The following is a 21,950-nucleotide window of genomic DNA, read 5'->3' as shown; positions in this document are numbered from 1 at the left end:
GGCTGCTGTTTATGTGCAAAGAGAAATAGAGCCGGCTCGCTGCCGGCCACCCGCTTGCCGGGCTCGGACAACGGGCTCCTTGGCCATTGACAGACAGGATGAGGGGAACAGTTTTCAGCTGGAAGAGGGGAGATGTGAGTAAGAAATGTTTTGCTGTGAGGGTGGGGAGGCCCTGACCCAGGCTGCCCAGAGCAGGGGTGGCTGCCCCATCCCTGGAGGGGTTCAAGGCCAGGCTGGATGGGGCTTGGAGCCCCTGATCCATGGGAGGTGTCTGGGACTGGACGGGCTTTGCGGTCCCTTCCAACCCAAACCCTTCCATGATTCTATGAAAGGCTGGTGAACACCTTCCTGCAAACCTTCAATTAACCCCTCCGGTGACCCCGGCTCCCTGGCTGCGTCCAAGCCTCATCTGAACCTGCTTCTCCAGCTCCAAGGTTTGTTTCTTTCCCTGGCTGTTGCTCTTCCAAGCGCTGCCAGAGCCCGAATCCATTCCTGAAGCCAGTTTGATTCCAGATTTATAGCCCAAGCCCCGAATTTCTCTGCTGCTTGTGAGGTCCTTCGAGAGAATCACAGCAGAAAGTGTTTATTTCCATCATAAAGATCTGTTTTAATATTTTAACATAAATCAAGCTGGGCTTTACGGCGATAATAAATTTGTTGGCAGAAACTGCCTTTGCAGCCCGAGGCGACGGAGCAATTCAATTTGTTTGGTTTTAAGTGTAAGGAGCCGTAATTGAGTAGAGGAAAGCACCGATGGTTTAATTGAGTTCGCAGCTCCCACCCGGAGCAGCGGGAGGCAACAGGGAAGAGGTGAGGGGCTCCATTAGCCTCTCGGCTTGCTGTTTCTCCTTGGCCTGCAGCCCCATCCGTCACGGCCGATCCCGTGGGACGAGCTGCTCCGTGCACGTGCGAGAGGAAGGGGGTGGGAAAAGCAGCCAGACCAAACCAGATGTATAATGTGCATTTGATTGGTTTTAATCCCATTTTTTTGAAAACTAATTACAGTCAGGACAAGCATCACATGAGGATCCGAAACAATGAGTTGTTAGTGCTGATAATGGTTAAATAAAAATAAACTCATCTGTGATGGGCACGTGCAGCTGCTGCCCCGAGCCGGGGTCACCCAGCGTCCCCGCGCCGGCCCCTTCCCGCTGTCCCCAGTGATGTTTAAGGCATCGCTAAGTCACGTTTGATAGGAAAAACATTCTCTCTGCCCTAAAGCTTCTCTCCGTTCGTCACCCCGCTCCCTCACGTAGATCTGTTCCGCTGCTGTGCAAGGACAGCGGGTGTCTGTGAACTCGCGGTTATTTATTCCAGAGACCCCTGGGGACCCAACGCCGGGGCCATCAGCTCCTCTGGGACGGGCTGGACGAGGAGAGGAGGGCAGGGAGGAGAAGGCACATCCCGAAATGTAAGAGACCGCAGGGGAGGTGCCAGGCTGGGCTCCCAGCCCGGGCGAGGCAGCAGGGAGGCTGCCCCGCGCGAGATCCAGGTGGGAACAGAGGATGAGAGGAGACGAAAGGACACAGAACAACCCCCTTCTCTGGTCGGCAGTGAAATGTGAAGGCAAAAGACTGAAATGGGCACTTGAAGGGATGGAGGCTGAGCTGAGTGCCTCGCAAAGCACGGGCAATGCGGTGGGAAGGGTCTCAGCCCCCTCCTCAAACCCGCCCCGCGCACTCGTGCAGCCCCAGCACCTCTCCAGCTTCCCAAAAGCTCGTTCCATCAGCACCAAATTCCTCCCTCTGCCCAGCTCCCAGCCTGGCCACCCCAGGAATCTGCCCCCAACCTACACGGCGACTGCCCCTCTTCCTAAATAAGACACGAGCACCCACTGCCTGTAGAATAACTCGTTCATTGGGCCCTGAAGGTGCCACCCCAGCTCCCCCAGAACACTTGGGGATGTTTGAGTGAGCTAGGCTGCCAATGCCTGGTTAGGATCAAGCTGGAGAGAAGGCAATCGCTCTCCTAAATCCTCTCCAAGCAGCCCGGCGAGGACGCGGCGACAGTGCTTAGGCTCGAGAGGTGCAGGGTTTTGCTTTAAAAGCCATGAAGTGGTTTTATACGGCTCCGGGAACTTGCAGAGTCCCCCAGGAGGAGCACTTCAGGTCATATGGAAACCAGAAAGGCCTACTTGAAAGCAGAGCTTGATTAAAAAGAGCTGCAGTTCAAAGCTTGCTGTAGTGAGCGGTGACACTTAATCCTGCAGCGAGTGCAGAGGGCAGGAGGCTCTAACACGAGTGACACGCACCTGGCTTTAAACCTGCTTTGATAAGGAGGGGTTAGAATATTGCATGTAGAAACTTAAACCCGTATGATCTTCACCCAAGGGCCTGAGAGCACAGGACCCAGTGCTGTTTGTCCCCCAGCAGCCCCAGGAGCAGCGCCTCACCTGGAGCACCGGCTGCCGAAGGCAAGAGACAGCCCAGCTCTCAGCTAGCAGAGCAAAACCAGCCCCAAACCAACCGTGATGCTGTGCAGAAAGAGAAGAGAGGGGGATGCAGGCCCAGTTCCAGCCGGGTTTCACTCTCCCACAGCACCGGGAGTTTTGTCTCTGGGAGCCCGGACGCTGCTGCTCCCTCCTGGCACCAGCCCAGTCCCTGGAGCTCACACCCACCTTGTTTCAAGGCCAATTACCCAGCGCAGGAGGCTGGAAACGCATCAGTGTGCGCAGCCGGTGCTCTCGCAAGCCTCACGCGTGTCCAGACTGGCTAATGAGCCTCCGCAGCCCACGCGGATCCCGCCCGCTGGAGCCGGGCTCTGGGCAGCTTCCCCAGCCCTGGGAAAACTGGAGAAGGGCTCCGCCAGCCGCACGTCAGAGCCGGGGAAGCGCGGCTGCCTTCTCCTTGCCGGGGAAGCGCTGCATCCCAGCACGCGTAGGGACATCGCTCTGTCCGACTGGGGCTGCTGCCGCATGGAAGAACAGAGAAGTGTGAATGTAAACTCCTGGGCTGGAGAAATCCACGTCTAAGCCAAAGATCCCAGATCCCAGGCAACACACGGCACACAGAACAGGTTAATGCCTCTAGAAAAAGAAACTGTAACAGATCACAACATTATTTTTGTCGGAATTAGGGCTATTCCCACCCTAATTCCTGCCCTCAGCTGGCCCAGGAGGTTGGCTGGGAGGGGTCTCAGCAGAGACTCCGTTCCCCCAAACTCCTGTTGGATCCCGCAGTGCACGTCCCTGTCTTTGGGAGCAGGGACATTAACCGATCAGAGTAGTGAGCAGCCAAGGCTGCCAGCTCTCACACGTGCCGAGCCCCGCAGCACACACAGAGCCACCGTGGGGACAGAGAAAGGGACGCTCCGACAGAGCCGAAGGCAGAAATGGCTGGACCCTGGTTGATGGCGCAGGCTCAGCCCCACAGCGTCGTGCAGCGAGACTGAGAATCCAGGCTGTAACAAGGCTGAGTCCACTCCATCCATACTCAAGATGGAGTGGAGAAACTCTGTCTCCAGGTCCAACCTGTGCCACCACGCCGATGGCCTGGAAATTTCCCTTCATGCTGCTTCTCCCCCCTCCACAATCCCGGGGGGAGCTGAAATGCTGAAGTCTCCAGAGCTGCGGAGGGAGCCGCACCCCCCCACCCCGTCAGAGCTTGGGCTCGCTCAGGACGATGTTTGCGGTGACGAACACGAAGCAGGAAAAGCCCCATATGAGCACGAACACAATCCAGAAGGTGTGCCGGAACGGGGAGAGGTGCTTGTTAACCGTCCCGCTGCCGAACACCAGCTGCGTGTCCTTGCGGCTGCAGTACGCCAGGAAAGCCGGGATGAGGTACTGGATCCCGTTCCCAGCGTACGCTCCCGTGATCCCCACCAAGGACTCCAGGTCGTGCGTGCAGAACGCCACCAGCACCGGGGGGATGAGCGTGATGGCAGGAAAGACAATCCGATCCACCACCCACGGGTAGGTGCCCCCTTCCCTGTGGAAAAGGGTTTTCCAGTTGTTGCGCAGGGTCACCGCGATGATGGGGAAGTTGGTGCTGATGGTGAAGACGGGGAAGAGGCCCAGAAAGTAGCGAATGAAGGCAACGTTGATGATGTCGCAGTTGGTGAAGTTGAGCGTGTACATGTCCATGAGGGTGTCGTTGCGGAAGCAGTAAATGGCAGTGAAGGACAGGAGGCTGTAGAAAGCCAGGATCAGGATGTAGTCGAGCAGCACGAGCTTGTTGACGTGCTTCTTCTTGGAGATGGGTGTGATGAGGGATGGCAGGGAGTGCTGGCACATGAAGGAGTAGACGCACACCCCAAAGAGATTGCGGATGCCCGACAGCTGGGCCATGGACGGGTGACCTTCGGCTTGGCCTCTGCTGATGCGGATGAGGGCCAGAATAATCATGAGGATAAAAGCTGGGGAGAAAGAAGGTTTGAGGTCAAGCCCAGGTCTACACTCCCCACGACCCTCCTCCCATTGTCACTGGCAGTCTGGGCACCAGCTTTCCCTCCTCCTCCATGGGAGCATCTCCTTATCTCAGGAGAAGGCGGTACATCAAAGGTAACGAGCACGGGAATAAATCACGACTGGCTTTCAGGATGGCTTAGAGATGGCCCATCTTCAACCTCTAACGCAAGAAAAGGTTAAACCCAGCTGCAGGTGCAGCCCCAGGAATGTTCCTACATATTTGCAGCCGGACTAATGTCTCCAAGGCCTCCCCTCCGCACACAGGCAGATGCACCGGAGCAGCAGCATCTACCGAGCTTCCCTGTCCCCGCAATCTGTCAAGCACGACCGAGCCAGGAGCAGCCAGCCATTCCGGGCAGGAGGAAGAGGCTGTCTGGGGTAAATCCCAGGGTGGAGAAGCAGTCTGGAAGGGACTGAAGCAGTGCTGCAAGACGGCTATTAAAATTCATCACTTCTAGGCACAGAGTCTGCCCGTCTACCCTTCACCGGTGTCAAGGCAAAACCTAACAACATTTTACAAAGCTTATCACAAAAAGTGACGCGCTTGGACAAAAATGAATCGTGGGGATTGGACTGATGCTCTGTTGACTCTGTCGGTGGAAATGTGAGCCAGGAGCAGTCACTGCTAGCACAGCACCGAAACCCAGCACAAAACTGATTCTGGGGTCACAGAAATCACATCAGCCTGGGGAAGGTGAGCATCGGCTGCTGGAGATAACAAGGAGCAGGGGAAAAGCTGCCTGGCAGGGCAGCAAGCGGCAGGATTTACAGCCCAGTGCTGGCATCAGATGGGCCACTGTGGCCAGCACAGAGCTGTCCATGGCACTGGATGGGCCACTGTGGCCAGCACAGAGCCGTCTGCAGCATCAGAGCACAGCCGTGAATTATCAGGTAATGAAAAAATCAACAAAGTGCTGAGCCTACAGCTACTGACAACTCTGAACATCATAAATACAGACAGGGAGGAATTACAGCCCTGCAGCCACTGGCGCTGGGGGACGGGGACAGGGGCTCGCTGCGAGCCCAGCACAGGGGCTGGAGCTGGGACACCCTGCCAGGGACAGGACGAGAGCAATTACAGACCAGCCAGCGAACGCCGCCTCTGCTGTCCCCAGCAAGGCCAGATTAACCTGAACCGAGCATTGTCTCCTGTGCACTCCCTGAAACCCAGCGTCTCCTCTCGCAGCAATCCTCCTCTTCCTCCTGTGGCAAACACCAGCTCCGTGCTGAGTCCCTACCAAGCCCCTGCCTTTCATCTCGAGCAGCCTCAGGAAACCTCTCGCTTCCAACTGCTTCCCGGTGACAGGGCGAGCCCCGCAGCTCCCCACGAACACTGGACGGATGACGGCAGAGCCATTCCCTCACGGCATGACGAGGGCCAGGCCACCGCGGGACCGCTGGGCTTCATTTGCTTCCCCAGAGCAGTCGGGGAGGGCTGTGGAAAGCAACAACTTTGAGGGTGGACAATTCCCCTCATCTTCACTCAAGGCAGCAAGCGAGGGGCGCTGCGGACCCCAGCAGGGCTGTTGTGCCTCCCCGTCTGCTCTCCGGAGGGGAGACGCTCGCCAGCCGTGTCTGCTACAGCGAGATAGCCGGGAAGAGCTGTTTTCCAGGTGATGTGACATTGGCTGCGCTCCCCAGAGCTGCCCAGGCTACAGAGAAGAGAAGGCGCTCTGAGCAACTCGACAAACCGAGTTAGGCAGCTCTGGAAATACACGGACACCGTTCCTCTCCTTCTCGCGCAGGAGAGGCAGTTGGTCCTGAGCTGCTCCTGTACCTGGACTGGATGGAACTGCAGCAGCCTGGCATCTCTTCCCCTGCACACAGACAGTAAATCTCCACCTGCTTTGCTCAGAGGGGACTATTTCCACCTCTCACTTACTCGCCATCGACTCCAAGACTCCCTTTTCTGCAGCAGTTCAGGGGAACATCTAGGCTGGCAGGCTCAGAGCATCTCTTCAGCTCTCCTCGGCCCCAACACAGGTTTCTCTGGCAGGGAGCACTGCGGGAACAGAACTCCTGTAGATTCCCTAAATGATGGATAAAATTCCTTGGCTATACCAGCTCAAATTCATAACTTTAGTTTTTCCTTAAATACTGCTTGCAGAAATTAAACGTATTGAAGTCACAGGCAGTGACGATCCATGCTAACATCTACACCGGTTCTGTTCCCAGCACAGCGAGCTGTGCTCCTCCTGCCCCAGTGCTGCTGCTCTGCCGATGCCGGAGCCTGGAGAGAGGGGTGCTGGGCGAACTGGAAACCTCCCCAGCACAACCCCAGCCCCACCAGCAGCCCTGTCCCAGCGGCTGTGCTTTCTCTCCCTCCTGGAAGCAGAGAGCTGAAACATTTGCATCGCAGATTTATCTGGCTGTCCCTGCGAGAAGGCGAGCCCAGAAATAAAGCTCTGAAAGCTCTTTATGCCGGATGATTGATTAGGATGAAACGGAGATGACAGACGCTGACTGACAGGCAGTTTGAGCAGACAAGAGGCAGCTCAGGGACCTGCAGGAACACACAGAGCTCCTACTCGCATCGTCCTCCACCCAGAGCCCCAGGTCGAAGGCACACCACGCTATTCCTTCACCACAAGGACTCTGGTGCGGTCAGACATGGGTTCATAATAAAAAAGCCTCAATCTGCTCCCATACAGGCAAGACAGAGGGCATAAGCACCGTGCTTCAGGGATGGGAGACCTTCAAATACCACGACCAACAGTACCCAGAGCCACAAAGCAAGGTGGACAGTGATGCTATCATGGATTGTCGGTAGGTTACATCAAAACTTTGTTTTAAACCTTGTTGTACAAGTGCTTAAAAAGAAATGAAGGTGTTTTTGTTGTCAACAGTGCCAGACCCACTCTGAACACACCCCCACCACCTTAGAGGCCTCACAGACGACCAGGCTGAGGACACTTCTACTCTTCCCATCCTCTTCTCCAGAGGAGTGAACACCCTTTGTACTGGGGGATGTAAGTGAAGCTGGGAGGGGAAAGAAAAGGGGCTCCGCCTTAAGGAGAAAGTCCTGATGAATCCCTTCCCTGGTGCCTCCTCTGGCTCCATGAGGAGCAAATTCTGGCTCTTCTCGGACAAAGAGACCTTGCAGACAGCTCCCACCCCCTGCCCTGCTCGACTCAGCCCTTGATTCAGAGCCAGGGCAGCTCCGCTATGGTGCTTGAAGGTGGAAGAGGGATGAATATGGATGAGCACACAACCAAATAAGAGCACTTTGGGAAAATATGGGAGTCTGGAGATATTGAAAAACACATTTTTGTGGGCTTTGATAGACGCATAACAGAGCTGCAGAGCAGCAATGGAGATAATTTAGCTGTTTTGAGTTTAAGGATTGTTTTGCAGAGTCAGAGCAAACACTTCTGTAAATGAAAAATGTCGGTTTGTACAGGAACTTCATCTCTGCAGAAAAACCATTGCAGAACAAAAGTCATCCAAGGCTGAAACCCGTTTTTCTTTTCCCCATCGTGGCAGGTTTCTGGAAGAACTCCTCGTGCTTGGAATGAGTTTCTGCTTCACCCTCCCTTGCATCCCTGGTGAGACGCTGTGCTCCCGAGATGTTCCACGTGGTGCCCCATGTCTGCTTCTCATGCAGAAAATAATGGAGGAGATGCTGAATTGAGCCATGGTGGGAAAGAGAGAGGGGAGAGCTGTGCTGTCATGGAATTCTGAAAGATGTGGCTTGGCAGGGGGAAAGCAAGTTCAGAAATGACCTCTGCAGGACTGTGATGTTGGATAATGTCTCTGTGATCCCAGGAAGGAGGGTCAGGGAGATGTTCGCCCCCAGGTTCAGGACCATCAAAGCACTGGTCCCAGTTCAAACAAGGATGGTTTTACTGGCATAGGGGTAGACAGCATCAAACCAGGATGAGTAAAAGTAAAAAATGTTATTAGAGAAAAATACAAACAGAACAAAAGTTACACTACATGTTACGAGTCGTAGAACCATGGAATGGGTTGGGTTGGAAGGGACCTCAAAGCCCATCCAGTCCCACCCCTGCTGTGGGCAGGGACACCTCCCACTGGATCAGAGGGCTCAAAATCCCATATAACCTGGCCTTGAACCCCTCCAGGGATGGGGCAGCCACCCCTGCTCTGGGCAGCCTGGGCCAGGGCCTCTCCACCCTCACAGCAAAACATTTCTCCCTAAGATCTCATCTCAACCTCCCCTTTTTCTCACATCCAAAAGCTAAAGACAGAGGAAGAGCGATCTTGCACACCCACTCACCACAGCTCGAGCTGCATCCTCTCCAGCCCGTCCCCACTCCCGTTCCTCCCTGGCATCACGCGCTGCCGCCAGCCCCTCGCGGGATCCCGGAGGCAGCGGAGCGGCCCACGCCGGGCGGCTCCCCCGCCACAGCCATTTGTCTGAGCAGGCGCCCGGCGCGGTGCTGGCAGGGCCATCCGTCACCGCCGGCCGACGGCGTGACAGAGCTTCCTTGTCGAAGCAGAGAATCAATACGCCAGGAAATAATGATAATGAATCACCCTTTCACAGCGCATGCCACTCGATTCCCTTCTCCTGCACTAAACGGCCTGATGGATTCCAAGAGGAGGGTGTTTTCATGAGCTTCCCGAGCCCATTCCTTCTGGAAGGAGGAAGCCTCTCCCCACCTTAATCTTGATCCTCCATCAAGCCAAAACACAGCAGACAACTCCTAAAGAGAGGAAGAGATCTCATTTAGTTTAACGTTAGGCAGCTCTTTCAGGAGAGAGAGTGTAAATGCAAGACCATTTGCTCTGTACATACTGAACAGCACCACATCACGTCAACACAGTCGTGTCTTTTGCATCCCTACCCAACACTCGTGTTGCCTACTTCACCACTGATGTCTCCGCAGGACGCTGGTGCCTCCCCTCAGAGCCAGCTGCCTTCTAGCAGTGTTTTGAGCAAGTTTAAGAGCCCCTTGCAACTCTGGAACTGCATTACGGACGCTGTGGCATTTGAAACATAAAGCATGGCTGAGTTCACCATGCTGGCAGAACAAAGCATCTGAAATTGAGACAGGGATTCTTAAACTCAAAACTCAGTTGCCCCTTTTTCCTGCAGAAGCTACACCCCGTCCCTTGCTCATCACCTCCAGCTCCCTGTAAGCTTCAGAGCAGCAACTGATAGATGTCTCCAACCTTCAGAGGAGGTTTCTGTAAGAAATTACAGAGGAGACACAGAAACCAGGTGTTTTCCATTAGATGTGGGAGCTGGAGTAGTTAAGGATCATCTTCGGCAACGGCAGAGCCTAAAACACCGTCTCTGGGAAGATGAAGGATTTATGAGTGCAGAGACTGAGGGGAAGCGAGATGGATATGTTCATAAAAGACAGCAATTCCCTGGGGAAAGATGTCAGAAGAAGAGGAGGGGAATTGCTTCCCAGAAGAAAGGGACGAGCAAAAGTTGTGGGGCAGAGTATGGCTCCTTCCCCTAACGGGGAGCAGGGACCTGCAGGGACAGCACTACCCTCCCTGCCCCAAAGCTGCAGGCAGGGTCTGCACAGCAGTGAACAACAACCACCCATTGGGCCAGTTAACAACACAGAAGCGAGATGCAGCTTACCAGGAAGGCAAGAAAGAGCCTCCTGGGCTGCCATCCCACCCACTCTGCCAGGTCTGGCTCCTGCTGCAACCACCTCGGACGCTGCTGCTGCCCAGGCCCAGGCAGAGCCCGCTCTGCTTACAAAGGGCAACTTTATCATAAAGCACCACCAGGACTTTTTGGGCTGCCAGAAGCAGTTCAGCAGGGCTTCTTTGCTGCAAAGGCACCATTTCCCTGCTTTTCTTCATCATCTGGGGTAGAGTTTGCTATGCGATAACCACGATTTACGAGTAGCCTCCCCTGCTGTGGTACCAACCCCGTGAAACCCGCAGAGCTGCCCCTCTCAGCCCGGTCCTCACTGACACCTGCACACCCGGAACGGCTCACTGGGAGAAAAACGGCTCTGCATTCTGGTGTTTATCACGGCTGCTTTACCTCAACATATGGGAAGGAAAGAGCAGCCAGCAAGGCTTGTTCGCTTCTGGTGGAAAATTACCCATGTAGTTTATTGTCCTCTCCCCGCCGGTCACCTTTGGCAGAAGCACCGTAAAGCCTCTGCAACCGATGGCTCTGGGCTCTGCTGCTGGCTTGGGCTACTGGCTTTGACAGTTGCTTCTCTCTCTGTGTCACAATTCACTCTTCTGCGAGCAGGACAGCTGTGTGCCACACACCCACCTGTGAGCACCATCGCCCAGACCCTCGTGCAGGGCTCCCTGGGTCCTTACGTTCTCAGCTCCCCTTCTCCAGCCCTCAGACCCATTGGTTCGTCTCTTGCTGCCTGGATAAAGTGCTCTTTTCAGGACCGTCAGCTCCTCAGGCAGGATCTCCGTGGTCCAGCAGCTCATGTCACTCCCCATCTGCATCCCGAGCTAATGAGGCTCTTTTGCTCACACAGGCACTGCCTCACCCCACTGCCCCCCACAACCAGCCCTGAAATGAGCTCCTCAGCCACCAAGTCTGGAAGCAGGCATGACAGAAGCACAGCCTTTTAACTAACTCTTCATAAATATATTCACTTCTCTTCCTGAATTATTTACCCTGGGCTCAGGCAGCTGCTTTCTCTGCTCCAAAAGGGACACAAGAACACGAAGTAACTTTCTTGAGGAAGCTTGTCAGAAAGAATGAGAGGATGGTTCAGGAGGGAATCGGGGAGAGGAGTCCTTCTACTCCTCTCTCATGAGACCCCACCTGGAGTCCTGTGTCCAGTTCTGGAATCCCAACATAAGAAGGATATGGAACTGTTAGAATGAGTCCAGAGGAGGCCACGGAGACGATCCAAGGGCTGGAGCACCTCTGCTATGAAAAAATAGAGCGTAACACACACTTACTGGCTCTTCTACCCCTTTCCCCTCTGCCTCACTGGCCAGGGGAAAGAGCTAAGGGAGAGACTTGATTTCTGGGCCTGTAACTGCAAGGGGTGGGGACAATCTGTCCTGGGGCTGCAGGGACTTGAGTGGAGGTGATGTGATCTGACTGTGCTACAGGGAGAGAACTGAGCCTGCAGCAACCGCACACAGGAGTTTATTCCTCAATAAAACGTCTCTTTATTAAAATACAATACTTTCTAATAACTGCAATACAGCATCCAGAGCAGCACACAGAGCAAACGTCCCACTTGGGAGCTGCCAGGGAACATTTGCCAGGGACTATTTGATAACAACAGTGATAATCACGCTACCAACATCTTTAAAACCAACCGTCTTCACCTACAGAGCCGGGCATCTCGGGCTGCAACAGGCTGCGATTAATCGGGTTAACTGCTTAATACACAATAGTCCAATGTTTGCTGCTGAGCTCCACCAAGCCCTGTCCTTCTGTTATCTTTCCTAATCCATATCCTTGCCCATGACGCTGCTAGACAGTTATTATCCACTGTTATCCAATAATAACGAGGTAGGGCTGGACCCCAGCAAGCTGTGTCCCCACTGCTTTCAGACCTGCCTGGCTCAGTCCCTTTGGTGGTGCCGTGCCCTCCAAACACCACCCACTCCATCAGGATCAGAGAAAGGAGGGGAAAAAACCCCAGCCAGATATTCACGTGTCTTTAGGGAGCAATCCATCACCACCAGATTTAAACCCTCCAGGAAAAAAGAGGCTGAAGTCCAAACAGCAGAACTGAAAATACAACCAGCTCTACGTTATTGATGGCTCAGTTGGTTCCATCTTAGCAGGAGACACCCTGTTCCAAGAACCTTGCCAGAGACCTGGAAAGAGGCTCCAAAACCAGTAAAGGTCTTGAGCTACAACAGCTCCACACCTGCAAGGCTGCGGTGGGAGGGAGCTGGAAGGAAGGAAGGAGTCACAGCGCGGGAAGGAACTCTCCCCATCCCAGGGGCACATTCTCCTCCTGATGCACTCACTCGGCCACCCAGCCTGGGCCAGCAGCGCTCAAGGGCTGGGCGAGGCAACAGGGTTTTGGCCCGAACTCAAATCCAGGCTTCACCGTATGCACCATCACCAGGAGTTAAACCAAATGACCTTTCCCAAGCAGCCCTTTCTGCAGGGGAGCACGGCCGACAGGATCCCTGCAACACCCATCAGGGGCTCAGGTTTCCGAGGCAGCCTGGGCATGCGGAGGAGAGGCTGAAAAGCAGGCTGAGAGCTGTTCCAGTTGGGAAAGGGACAGAAGCTTGTGCAGGCAAACCGTCAGCCACCCCAGAGCACAGAGAGCTCTGAGCACCAGTAAGGCTCTGATGGCTGCCCTCAATTTAAGCATTGATTCTCAACCACACGAGGTGCCAACCAGCCTTGCAGCCAAGGATGTGAGCTGCTACTCTTCAGAAGGTTCTCTGGGAGCCCTCTCCCTGCCACCAGCCCCACCTGCAGATGCAGATCCACCCTCTCTGCTCTCATCAGTCTTGACAGGGAATCGCCTCACCCTGCCAGCTGTGTTTCCAGCCGAGCTCTCCTTGTTCAGCAGGCCCAGAGCCCAGAGCCCATCTGTCCGGGCTCTCCAGCAGCGCAGCACTGGTACTAGGAGCTTCTCCTTTGGCTTTCTCCTTTCAGAGACTCCTGAGGTGCCTGTCCTGGCGAGGTCCTTACCCTGGGGTTTAAAACACAGCCAGACAAAGGGCTGAGCCCTGCTGCCTCTCCACACTCTTTGAACTGTCCCATTTTCTATTTCCACTTCAGTTCCCACTGTTTAAGCCTGTTTTTCAGAGACAGAGTGAGATTTTCCTTGTCTGTGAGGTGTGGAAAGGGACTGCTCTTGGCTTCATTAGCCGATGTGCTGCTTGTGATGAGCAGCGGCTCTGGAAAGGGGGCTGGTGACATTTGATTATCACTTGGATCAGGAGAAAGAGGGAAAGCAACTTTCAAAGGCAAGGCTGACGCTGTTACAAACAACATGAGAAATGACCTTCACACGCAGCGAGCTCTCCCTGCTGCCAAGAAGCATCCGCTCAGTGCTGTCAGCTGAACTGCCAGTTCCTGGGGCAGCGCAGCCTCGCGCCGGCCGCCCCGCTCCGCACGCCCAGGGCTTTGCCCCACACTGGAAAGGGTGTGCGGCGGGTGCTGCCACAGGCGGCCTGCCGGGCCTGCACTGGCCTCCAGCTCAAACAAGAGCACGTTTTCTAATTGCGATGCAAAGCATGGGTCAGCTCCCCACCCGCACCGAGCCAGCGGGCACAGGGAAGAGGATCAGCCACTGTCCGGGTGGGAGGCTTGTCCCCAGCACAGCTGGCAGGCAGGCTGGCAGCTCCGAGCACTCTGCAGGAGGGGAACCACATGGCTAAAACCAGCTAAAGGGAGATGAAGGAAAGGCACAGACGACAGCATCCAGCAGGAACGGTTCAGGAGACCACAAACCACCAGCCAAGACTGGTTCTGTAGGATCTCAGCTCTCTCAGAAGAGGGGACAATGTTGACACGAAGACACGGGAGAAGCCAAGTTGACAAATCTCAGCAATACAGGATCCATCCTGATCCCAGAGTCTGCAGCAGGAGCTTTTCTCTGATTCCTGCATCACATGGATGCTTGATAAATCATCTTTCCTAATAAATCCATCCCTCACTGTACACATACGGCATCCATTGCTCTAACTAGCCACGGAGGTGCTGTCAGGGCCATTAAATATCATTATCCAGGGCTGCTGTTCCCCCTCGTGCTGACGCAGGAATCAATCAGGCTAAAGCATGAATTTCCCCCTGCACTTCTCCAAGCTCTGCCTTTGTCCCTCTCCATCACACGATGAAAAAGAGAAGCAGTCCCGCCTTTTTCACTGAGGTTTAGCAACCCTCATGCTGGAAAGAGCCGGCTGAAGGGAAAGCGATGGCAGACCAGGCGAGCATCAGGTTGTCACAGAGACAGGATGAGGTCTGACTGATGTCTTCACCAGGCAGGGGAGGCAGGGGGGTGGAGATGGGCCAGCTAGATGAGAAGAGATTAGGCTTTCATTTTAAAACCCCACCTTCCTCTAATTCCCGCTAATGAGATAACCTCTTTTTCTGAAGAACACAGGGGCTTTCGAACCTTTCATGTGCTCAGACAACAAAAAGGAAAAAACAGGCATTTGGGATTTTCACACCATCCAAGGTCAGGATTCGTTAACTCAAGCTGTTCGGCATCTGAGACTTGAAGGGCTTAAAATCCAACCTCATTTTCCTGGGTGACGGCTGCTTAACCCCATCTGAAATGTTCTCCAGACCAGAGGGTCTCTGTTCTCCGCAGGACCCCAGGCCTTTGGACTCGCACAAAGGGGCGATACCCAGCTGGAGTCAGGTCAAGCGTGTGTGTGCCGTGGGAAACAGTCTGAGAATCAGCTTTCCTTCCCATGCCAGGTGAGTGAGAGGTATAAACAGAGCATATTCTGCGCTTGAACAGCCTGGACCCATGAACCAGGAGACTGTGAACCTGCAGAAACGCTGCTGCACTGTTACACCCTCTCTGCTAGCCCTGGTATCAGTGATACCTGTCTGGGTTACAAGAGCATGACAAGCCTCAACAGAAGCCTCCACAACCCAGCCGTTAAGGGCACATACACGTACAAGCCAGACGCAAGGTAGCTGAATCTCTGGATGACAAAGGCACTGCAAAAAATAGTAGTGATGTCTCATTTCCCGTAAGGAATTATCTGCCCAGAGGTGCTTGGTACTAAGATTCTAGAAAGAACTCATGAGAACGGGGCTTCCCAAGGCCAACACACGTTGGTTTGGGGGTTTCCAACACAGCGCATCCTACACTAAGACAAAATCCAGGGGAAAAAATGCAACAGATAACAAAAAGAAGGTCGGGAAGTCTGACAGAGGTGCCTTTTGTTCTCAGATCAAAACAAAGACTGTTCAAAGTCTGTCATACACATGCTGAGAGAATGAGAAACGCGCTGCTGAGCAGCAACGGGTGGGTATCACAGTTGGCACCCACGCAGAAGACTCCTCCAAATCCTTTCTGCCTCTCACACAAACCAGATTAAAACCTCATCCACCAGTTCACGTCTGATTGAGAACGATTTGTTCCGTTTTAATCAGAAATTTCATCCTAGGACAAAAATCCTGTTCCTCAAAGATTTATCAGGCCTGGACAATCCTCCTCAAAGAGGGTGTTTGGACACGCACTCGCTTCCAGACAAGAGTATGTTACCCAGAAGATGTACCGGGAGCGTGATTCAGGATTCTACCACCAGCCCAGACTTCACCCAGACTCACCTATCCACCTCATGAGGGATGTCATGATTTGGAGATACTTGGTCTTCTGCACATTGAAGAAGGTGAAAGGACCCAGGAGGAGAGTGAAGGCTGCCTGGGAGGACAACAAAAACAGACATGAGGTTAAAACCCAGAAACTCTGCTAGTAAGACTCATTTATTAGTACGGCAAAGCTTGCCTTGGAAGCCCAGCTCCAGCCACCACTGGAGCTTTTCCTCACTGCTGAATTTTACAGCTAAGTTGGCTGAGACACAGAGGGTCAAGCGAGCTGCTCGGTATCAAAGAACAAGCCTCAGGCAGCAGCAGAGCCCAGGACCCTCTTGGCTCCCAGCCACTCGCTATCGCTGCTCCAGCACGCTTTACTGACACATTGCAGCAGCAGCTCTCGGTGCAGCTTTATGGAACATTAAATATTAAACGGTGGCCTCTTTGTCCAGGCACACGCTCAGTTTAGGTCTGGAGAGCAATAGCCACGACCAGTCTGCTCGCATTAACATTGATGGGGCAGCTTCAGGGTGGCCCAGCCTCAACAGCAACGGAGCCAGGGCTGCCCGCAACAGTTTTCTGCACACTTTTAGTTGCTTGCTTTACAGCAGGAAGTGACAGCGTAACAGCAAAGCTGTTGACTTGGAAGCTGAAAACCTGTGCAAAATGAGGTGGGGAATCAGAGAGAGAATCATAGACTCACAGAATCACTGAGGCTGGAAAAGCCCTCTCAGCTCATCCAGTTCAAGCGTCAGCCCAAGCCCACCGTGCCTGCTAAACCATGTCCCAGTGTGCCACATCTGAACCAAAGTGCTTCCTAAACCCCTCCAGGGATGGAGACTCTCCCACTGCCTGGGCTTAACCACTCTTATGGTAAAGAAATTGTTCCTAATCTCCAATCTAAACCTCCCTTGGCTCAACTTGAGGCCATTTCCTCCCATCCCATCCCTTGTCACTTGGGAGCAGAGACGAGCACCCACCTCTCCACAACCTCCTCCTGACACTCATGAGAAAGAGCTTCCTTCAGCGTGGAAATCCAGGCACTGCCAGTGAAGATGCAGCCCCAGTCTGTTGCATTCCCATTAGCTGGGTTGCACAGCACATCCAACAAAGCTGGAAACAAGGACTATGCAGGTTCCTGTGTGAGTTTCCTCTGGCACACAAGGCAACTTTGCCATCAGCCGCTGCCTGGAGGAGCGGTGTCCTGTGCTACACTACCACCCCTCATCACAACCGAGCCCCACCTCATCCAGACAGGGAAAAGGAAAGGCTCTGCTGCAGGAAAAGAAGAGACCTTGGCCGGGTCTGACCGTGAATGCAGAGAAGCTGCTTGTGACAGGGAGGTGTTAGAGGAGACGGCTCTGCCCCTGACCCACGGGAAGGAGCAGGGTAGGGTCACACCAACAGGGCCAAAGGCTGCGAGCAAGCAGTACCAGGAAAGCCACAGCACACATGGAACAGGTTCACTGAGCATCCCAAAGACCAATATTCAACATTAATATTTACACACTGCTCTTTTCCATGACTTCTTAAAGCAGTTCCGAAAGCAGGTGTCACCGGGAAGGAAGAGCTGGGACACAGCAGGGCAGGCTGTGAGCCTCCAGGTCTCTGCCGACCCCAGCTGAGCCAGTGACAGGACAGAACCCAAGCTATTTTAAGACCACACAACCCCAAGACACCTTTTTTGAGACAGTTTCAGAACATCTGCAAGGCAAATTGGAAATGCCTCGCATCACAAGTATTCTCTGACGACCAAAGCAAACCCAGAAGGGGGCCAGAGGAGAGAACCCTTGGCTTCACGCATCGTTCGGTCAAGACATATTCTGACCTGAGGCCATCATTTACACCAAGCCTTGTTTTCTCTGCTTGCAAAAAAACCTCAAAAGGAACAGAAAGCACACGCAGAATTCAGATTTGTGAAGCAATTGAGGATCCTTGGAGGAAAAACTGAAACCACGTAGAATATAATGCCACAGGCATAACTGGCGAGATTAAGAACTCAACCAGCCTTACTAGTTCAGACACTTTCAGTTTTAACACACAAGCAAACCAAGCAGTCACAAGTTTGTTTTTTTTTTCCCTCTTCCCCATCTTATTCCTCTCTTCTAATCCCGCTCAATTCCCCTTCCCTGACCTCCACAGCTGCTGCTCCATCCTTGGCCAACACACAAACCCCGAAGGGTTGAAGAAATCTTGGAGTAGAGAGAGAGAGACGTAGGGTCCAGCGTGAACCAAACAGACACCATTGCCCTTACTGGGAATCATTGTTAAGTCTGTGACCAACACCTTTCAGCCTCCCCTCCCAGCACACACGCTGCTCAGCACGGCCTCCCCTCAAACTCCTGCAGCAGAAAGAGCTGAGACAGAGAGAGATGGATGGAGGATGGTGATGATTAAGGAATAGGATCTTCTGCAAGCTGGAATGCACCAGAACCAGCTGGTGAAACAGCATCTCAAACCACGGTGAGGATCGGCACAAGATCGCTGGGTGCCAAAGCGGCTGGGTCTGGAAGCTGGATTTGTCTTAAGCAGTGAGGAATGGGCTGGGTGAAGGTGGATTTGGGGCTCAGAGGCTGAAAAGCATCAAAGAACTTGGGTCTCCTCCTCGGCCTCTCCCCAACATCTGCTAAGGAAGTAGGAGTTCTTCTGGCTGGTGGACTCCACTTTCTGCAGTTATTCTCCACTGCTCAAGGCATCCTAAACAACTAAATCCGTCGAGCAACTCTCAACTCTCCCCCTCCTCTGTGGGCTTTGGGGAGGAGGTACAAGTCATGGTGCCTGCACGGTCGGGTTCCTCTCCCATCCTTTAAGATGATCAGCATCTTCTGTTCTTAACAAGATCCTGGAGCTGGTCCAAAGGAACGAAGCGAGAGATGAATTCCAATGCCATGGAAATGTATTACCTTCTCCACTTGACGCCCATTAGCGAACCGAGCTGGGTATCCACAGGTCGATACAAATGATGCGCTGGGCGCTGGAAGGAGACGAGGCTGCTCTGTTTGCAGAGGTTTGTGCCAACTGCTTTAGGACCTGGAGTCACAGCGCACCCTGGGCTGCTTGGAAGGAGGAAGGCAGGGCAGAAGGAGACATTGAACAGCCAGATTAACACCACTTCAAAGGGACATTGTGCTCAGCTCTGTGGGATTCAGTACAGGTCAGGGAAGAGGGATCAGTTCCTCACCGATAACCAGGACATGAGGGCCAAGGACTCGGTCGCTAGATTAGAGCTAATCCCATCGCTGACCCTCAGAAGAATCCCAAGGCCAGGAATTCTATTAAAAACCTCATCCTCAAAAGGATGAGAAGAGACTGTGCCGCTTCGGAGGAGATTGTCTCCTTTCTCCATCCCACTGCGCCAGACACCTGAATGCTCCCCCAACCCATTAAGTTAATTAGCTCCATAACTTCTCCCTAAGGAAAAAGCAAGCCCAAATAAGCACCTCCAACACACAGCTAAACTTCCTACCCGATGTTTTCCAAGCTCAAGCCTTCCCTGGAGGGATATAATTCACGAAGTGCTTCATTACACGAGCAATTCAAACCCCACACAGCGAACGCAGCCAGCCCTGCCAGGAGCCCAACACACCCAAGTCTTCCACTTCAGCCCTGGAACCAGCCGACAGCTTCCCTAGGAGTTCAGAGCTCTATTACTGAGCTCCCGCAAATTAAACTAAGGCACAAGGAGCCTCGTCTGCTTTGATTAAAGATTCTTCTGCCAGTGAAGTGGGTTCCTGTCAGAAATAAGCAGGCGCACGTGGCTGGTTCATCCCTAAACTTAAACAAAGTCCCCTCAGCTCAGGAAGAGGATCAGAGCTATTAAACCTGTTCATATTCCCAGGAGGGCAGAGCGGAACCTCGGCTGTGTTTTTGCAGATGACTGGCCATGAAGAGTGGCTCCCTAATTCCTCTCTAGCTCCTCCGTTAAATGAGGAGAGCCAGGCTCGCTGTGGAGGGCACACGGGACACCCACACGCAGACACCAAATGCAACAGACACCAAAGCCTTTATTTTCCCTTCCTTTCCCGTGTTAAAAGTCAGCATGAGGACCCAGTTAGTGATTTTCAAACAACGTTTTTCTTGCTTTTAGTGCCATTTCCAGACAGAAAATGAGAAGCCAGCAGGCGCAGAGGACGGGGCAGCAGCTCCTCATCCCAAAGGACTCTCCTCCCTGCGGGCTAGCAGGAGCCATGAGAGGTGCACCAGCTTGGCCAAGCCCTGGGAGGGTCTTCAAATCCATTCCTCCCACCATGCCAGGCCATAACAGTTCAGGACCAAGGTCCCTCTTGGCCAGCTGCTCAGCCAACACCACTTCCCCAGCCATCGCACGCACCAGCTCTCCATATTTCAGCATGAAAAGGAAGTTGGTCAACTCGAGCCTTCTTGCCCCAGGGGAAGCAAGCTGGGGCTTAGCCCTGACCAGGATGTGTTTTATATATATTTAGATATTGCTAAAAGTATATTCTATTAAAGCTCTTATGTTAAAACTTGGTTACATAACCTTGTTTATTGGCTTATCTCAAAAAAAGCAAAATATGACGCGTTAATAGGACATCTGGCTGGTTTTATCAGCTTAGTTGTAGCCAAGAGGACCACCAAGAGAGCTCTCCACCACTCAGCGATGGCCAGCAAACGCCAAGAGCCTCTCAGACCGTACAAATGTGCTCCAAGCCAGCCAGAGGGCTGTATTGACTACAGGTTCTTTATGGACCTGAAGGGTCCATCCATCACTCTGAACCAGGACAGCTCAATAGCTTTCAGCTGCTTCCCAGCATGCGGCTTTCACAGGCAAAGCCAATACGGCTCAGGAAGCACAATTAGCACCCCAACTGCAGCTGCCTCGCGTATCAGACGCAGCAGATCCAGCATCATGGCCAGTGCCTGCATATATTTGCAACAGGACCATCTGAAAACCAGCTTCATTCCTAACTGTCATCAGAACTCGCTTGTTTTCATGCTCCAGAAACTCACCCATAAGCACTGCATCTGTCTCTGGCGCTTGCCGAGTAGTGAATTCAACACAGCAACTCCTGTTTCTTGTTGGTTCAGAGCCTGGACACTTTCAGACAGGCCGGGCAGGAGCAGGGTATTTACCTGAGCAAGGTGAGACCAGGAAGATCGAGCTCGGTCAGTGCAGCAACTGCTCCATGAGCAGAGCAAGAAGAGTATGAGAGCTCCTTAACAAATGCATTTGCGTGGCACAGGGATCTCCTAGCAGTGCAACATTAATAGGTGTCAGATATCAGAGCAAGGATCCCTTAGTTTGAATAGGAAGATGGTGAAGATGTTGCAGTGCTCTCTTCTTCAACAGAGAATCCCAGAGCCATGGAATGGTTTGGCACCTTGGCTGGAAAGCTGAGCGCCGAGTACTTTATATGGCACTACAGGTTTGCAGCATTCCCAGAGCAAAGATATGGAGAGGAAGACACAAACTCTACTGAACCAGCACCTCCCTGAGGAAGTGTTGTTTGACTCCACGCTCAGACCCAAGAATAACATTTCGCGCGCGCGCTGTCAGAAGCGACAATTCTGACACCCTCTCTGCTTCCACAAGGTGTCCCCAAGCTGAGCTATTTCACAACCCAGATCAGCACTAGAAGGGACAGACGTAACAATACAACAAAACCAGAATTCAAACAAGATGTCAGGAGAGCCAGGGACTGCAGGCTCTGTTCCCACCACTGTTCCCACTCTCCTCTGGAGTACATTTAGAGACATCTAGGGTAAAAAACAACTCAAAAAGCAAAATGGGATTTACCTGCATCAACACAGGTCAGAGGTTTGATCCTGGGTTGGAAGCTTGAATAGGACCCATCTTCTTCAGAAGGACATTGAGGGGCTGAAGCGCATCCAGAGAAGGGGAACAGAGATGGGAAGGGCTGGAGAACAAGTGTTATAAGGAGCAGCTAAAGGACCCAGGTTTGTTTAGCCTGGAGAAGAGGAGGCTGATGGGAGACCTCATTGCTGTCTACAACTGCCTGAGAGCAGGTTGTAGCAAGGTGGGGTTGGTCTCTTCTCCCAAGTGACAGGAGACAGGACGAGAGGAAATGACCTCAAGTTGTGCCAGGACAGGTTCAGATTGGACATTGGGAACAAATACTTCACCAAAAGGGTTCTCAGCCCTGGTAGAAGCTGCCTAGTAGGTTTTGGAGTCCCCCAGCTCTGGAGGGGTTTAAAAGACGGGTGGATGAGGTGGTCAGGGATGGTTTAGTAGTAGGCAGTGATGGTTGGACTCAAGGATCTCAAAGGTCTTCTCCAACCAAGCGATTCTATGATTCTTCAGAAAAGCAGGTTCCCTGGTGTCCTTGTTCACATCCTCAGGGAATTTTTAAGTCTGACTTCAGACAGAAACACTAATTCCAAGGTGTTTTACCCACT

General features: G+C 53.2%; 1 protein-coding gene across 2 annotated transcripts in view; it reads right to left on the bottom strand.

The window, feature by feature from the left end:
- Positions 1-588: 588 nt before the first annotated feature.
- The window catches only part of TMEM104 (transmembrane protein 104), a 39,903-nt gene continuing 18,541 nt past the window's right edge, over positions 589-21,950 (bottom strand). The window contains exons 8-9 of one of the 2 annotated variants that reach the window (XM_069872671.1): positions 15,591-15,684; positions 589-4,356 (exon numbers count right to left, since the gene is read on the bottom strand). In XM_069872671.1, coding sequence (XP_069728772.1) covers positions 3,596-4,356; positions 15,591-15,684 — 855 coding nt within the window. In that variant the 3' untranslated portion in view covers positions 589-3,595. The remainder of the gene's footprint in view (positions 4,357-15,590; positions 15,685-21,950) is intronic. The other variant, XM_069872670.1, reaches the window with a different exon arrangement.

The sequence above is a fragment of the Phaenicophaeus curvirostris genome, chromosome 19 (genome assembly GCF_032191515.1).
Source record: "Phaenicophaeus curvirostris isolate KB17595 chromosome 19, BPBGC_Pcur_1.0, whole genome shotgun sequence".
NCBI classification, from domain to species: Eukaryota; Metazoa; Chordata; class Aves; order Cuculiformes; family Cuculidae; genus Phaenicophaeus; species Phaenicophaeus curvirostris.
The sequence above is the reverse complement of the archived record's forward strand: the minus strand, read 5'-3'. Positions and strand labels throughout refer to the sequence as shown.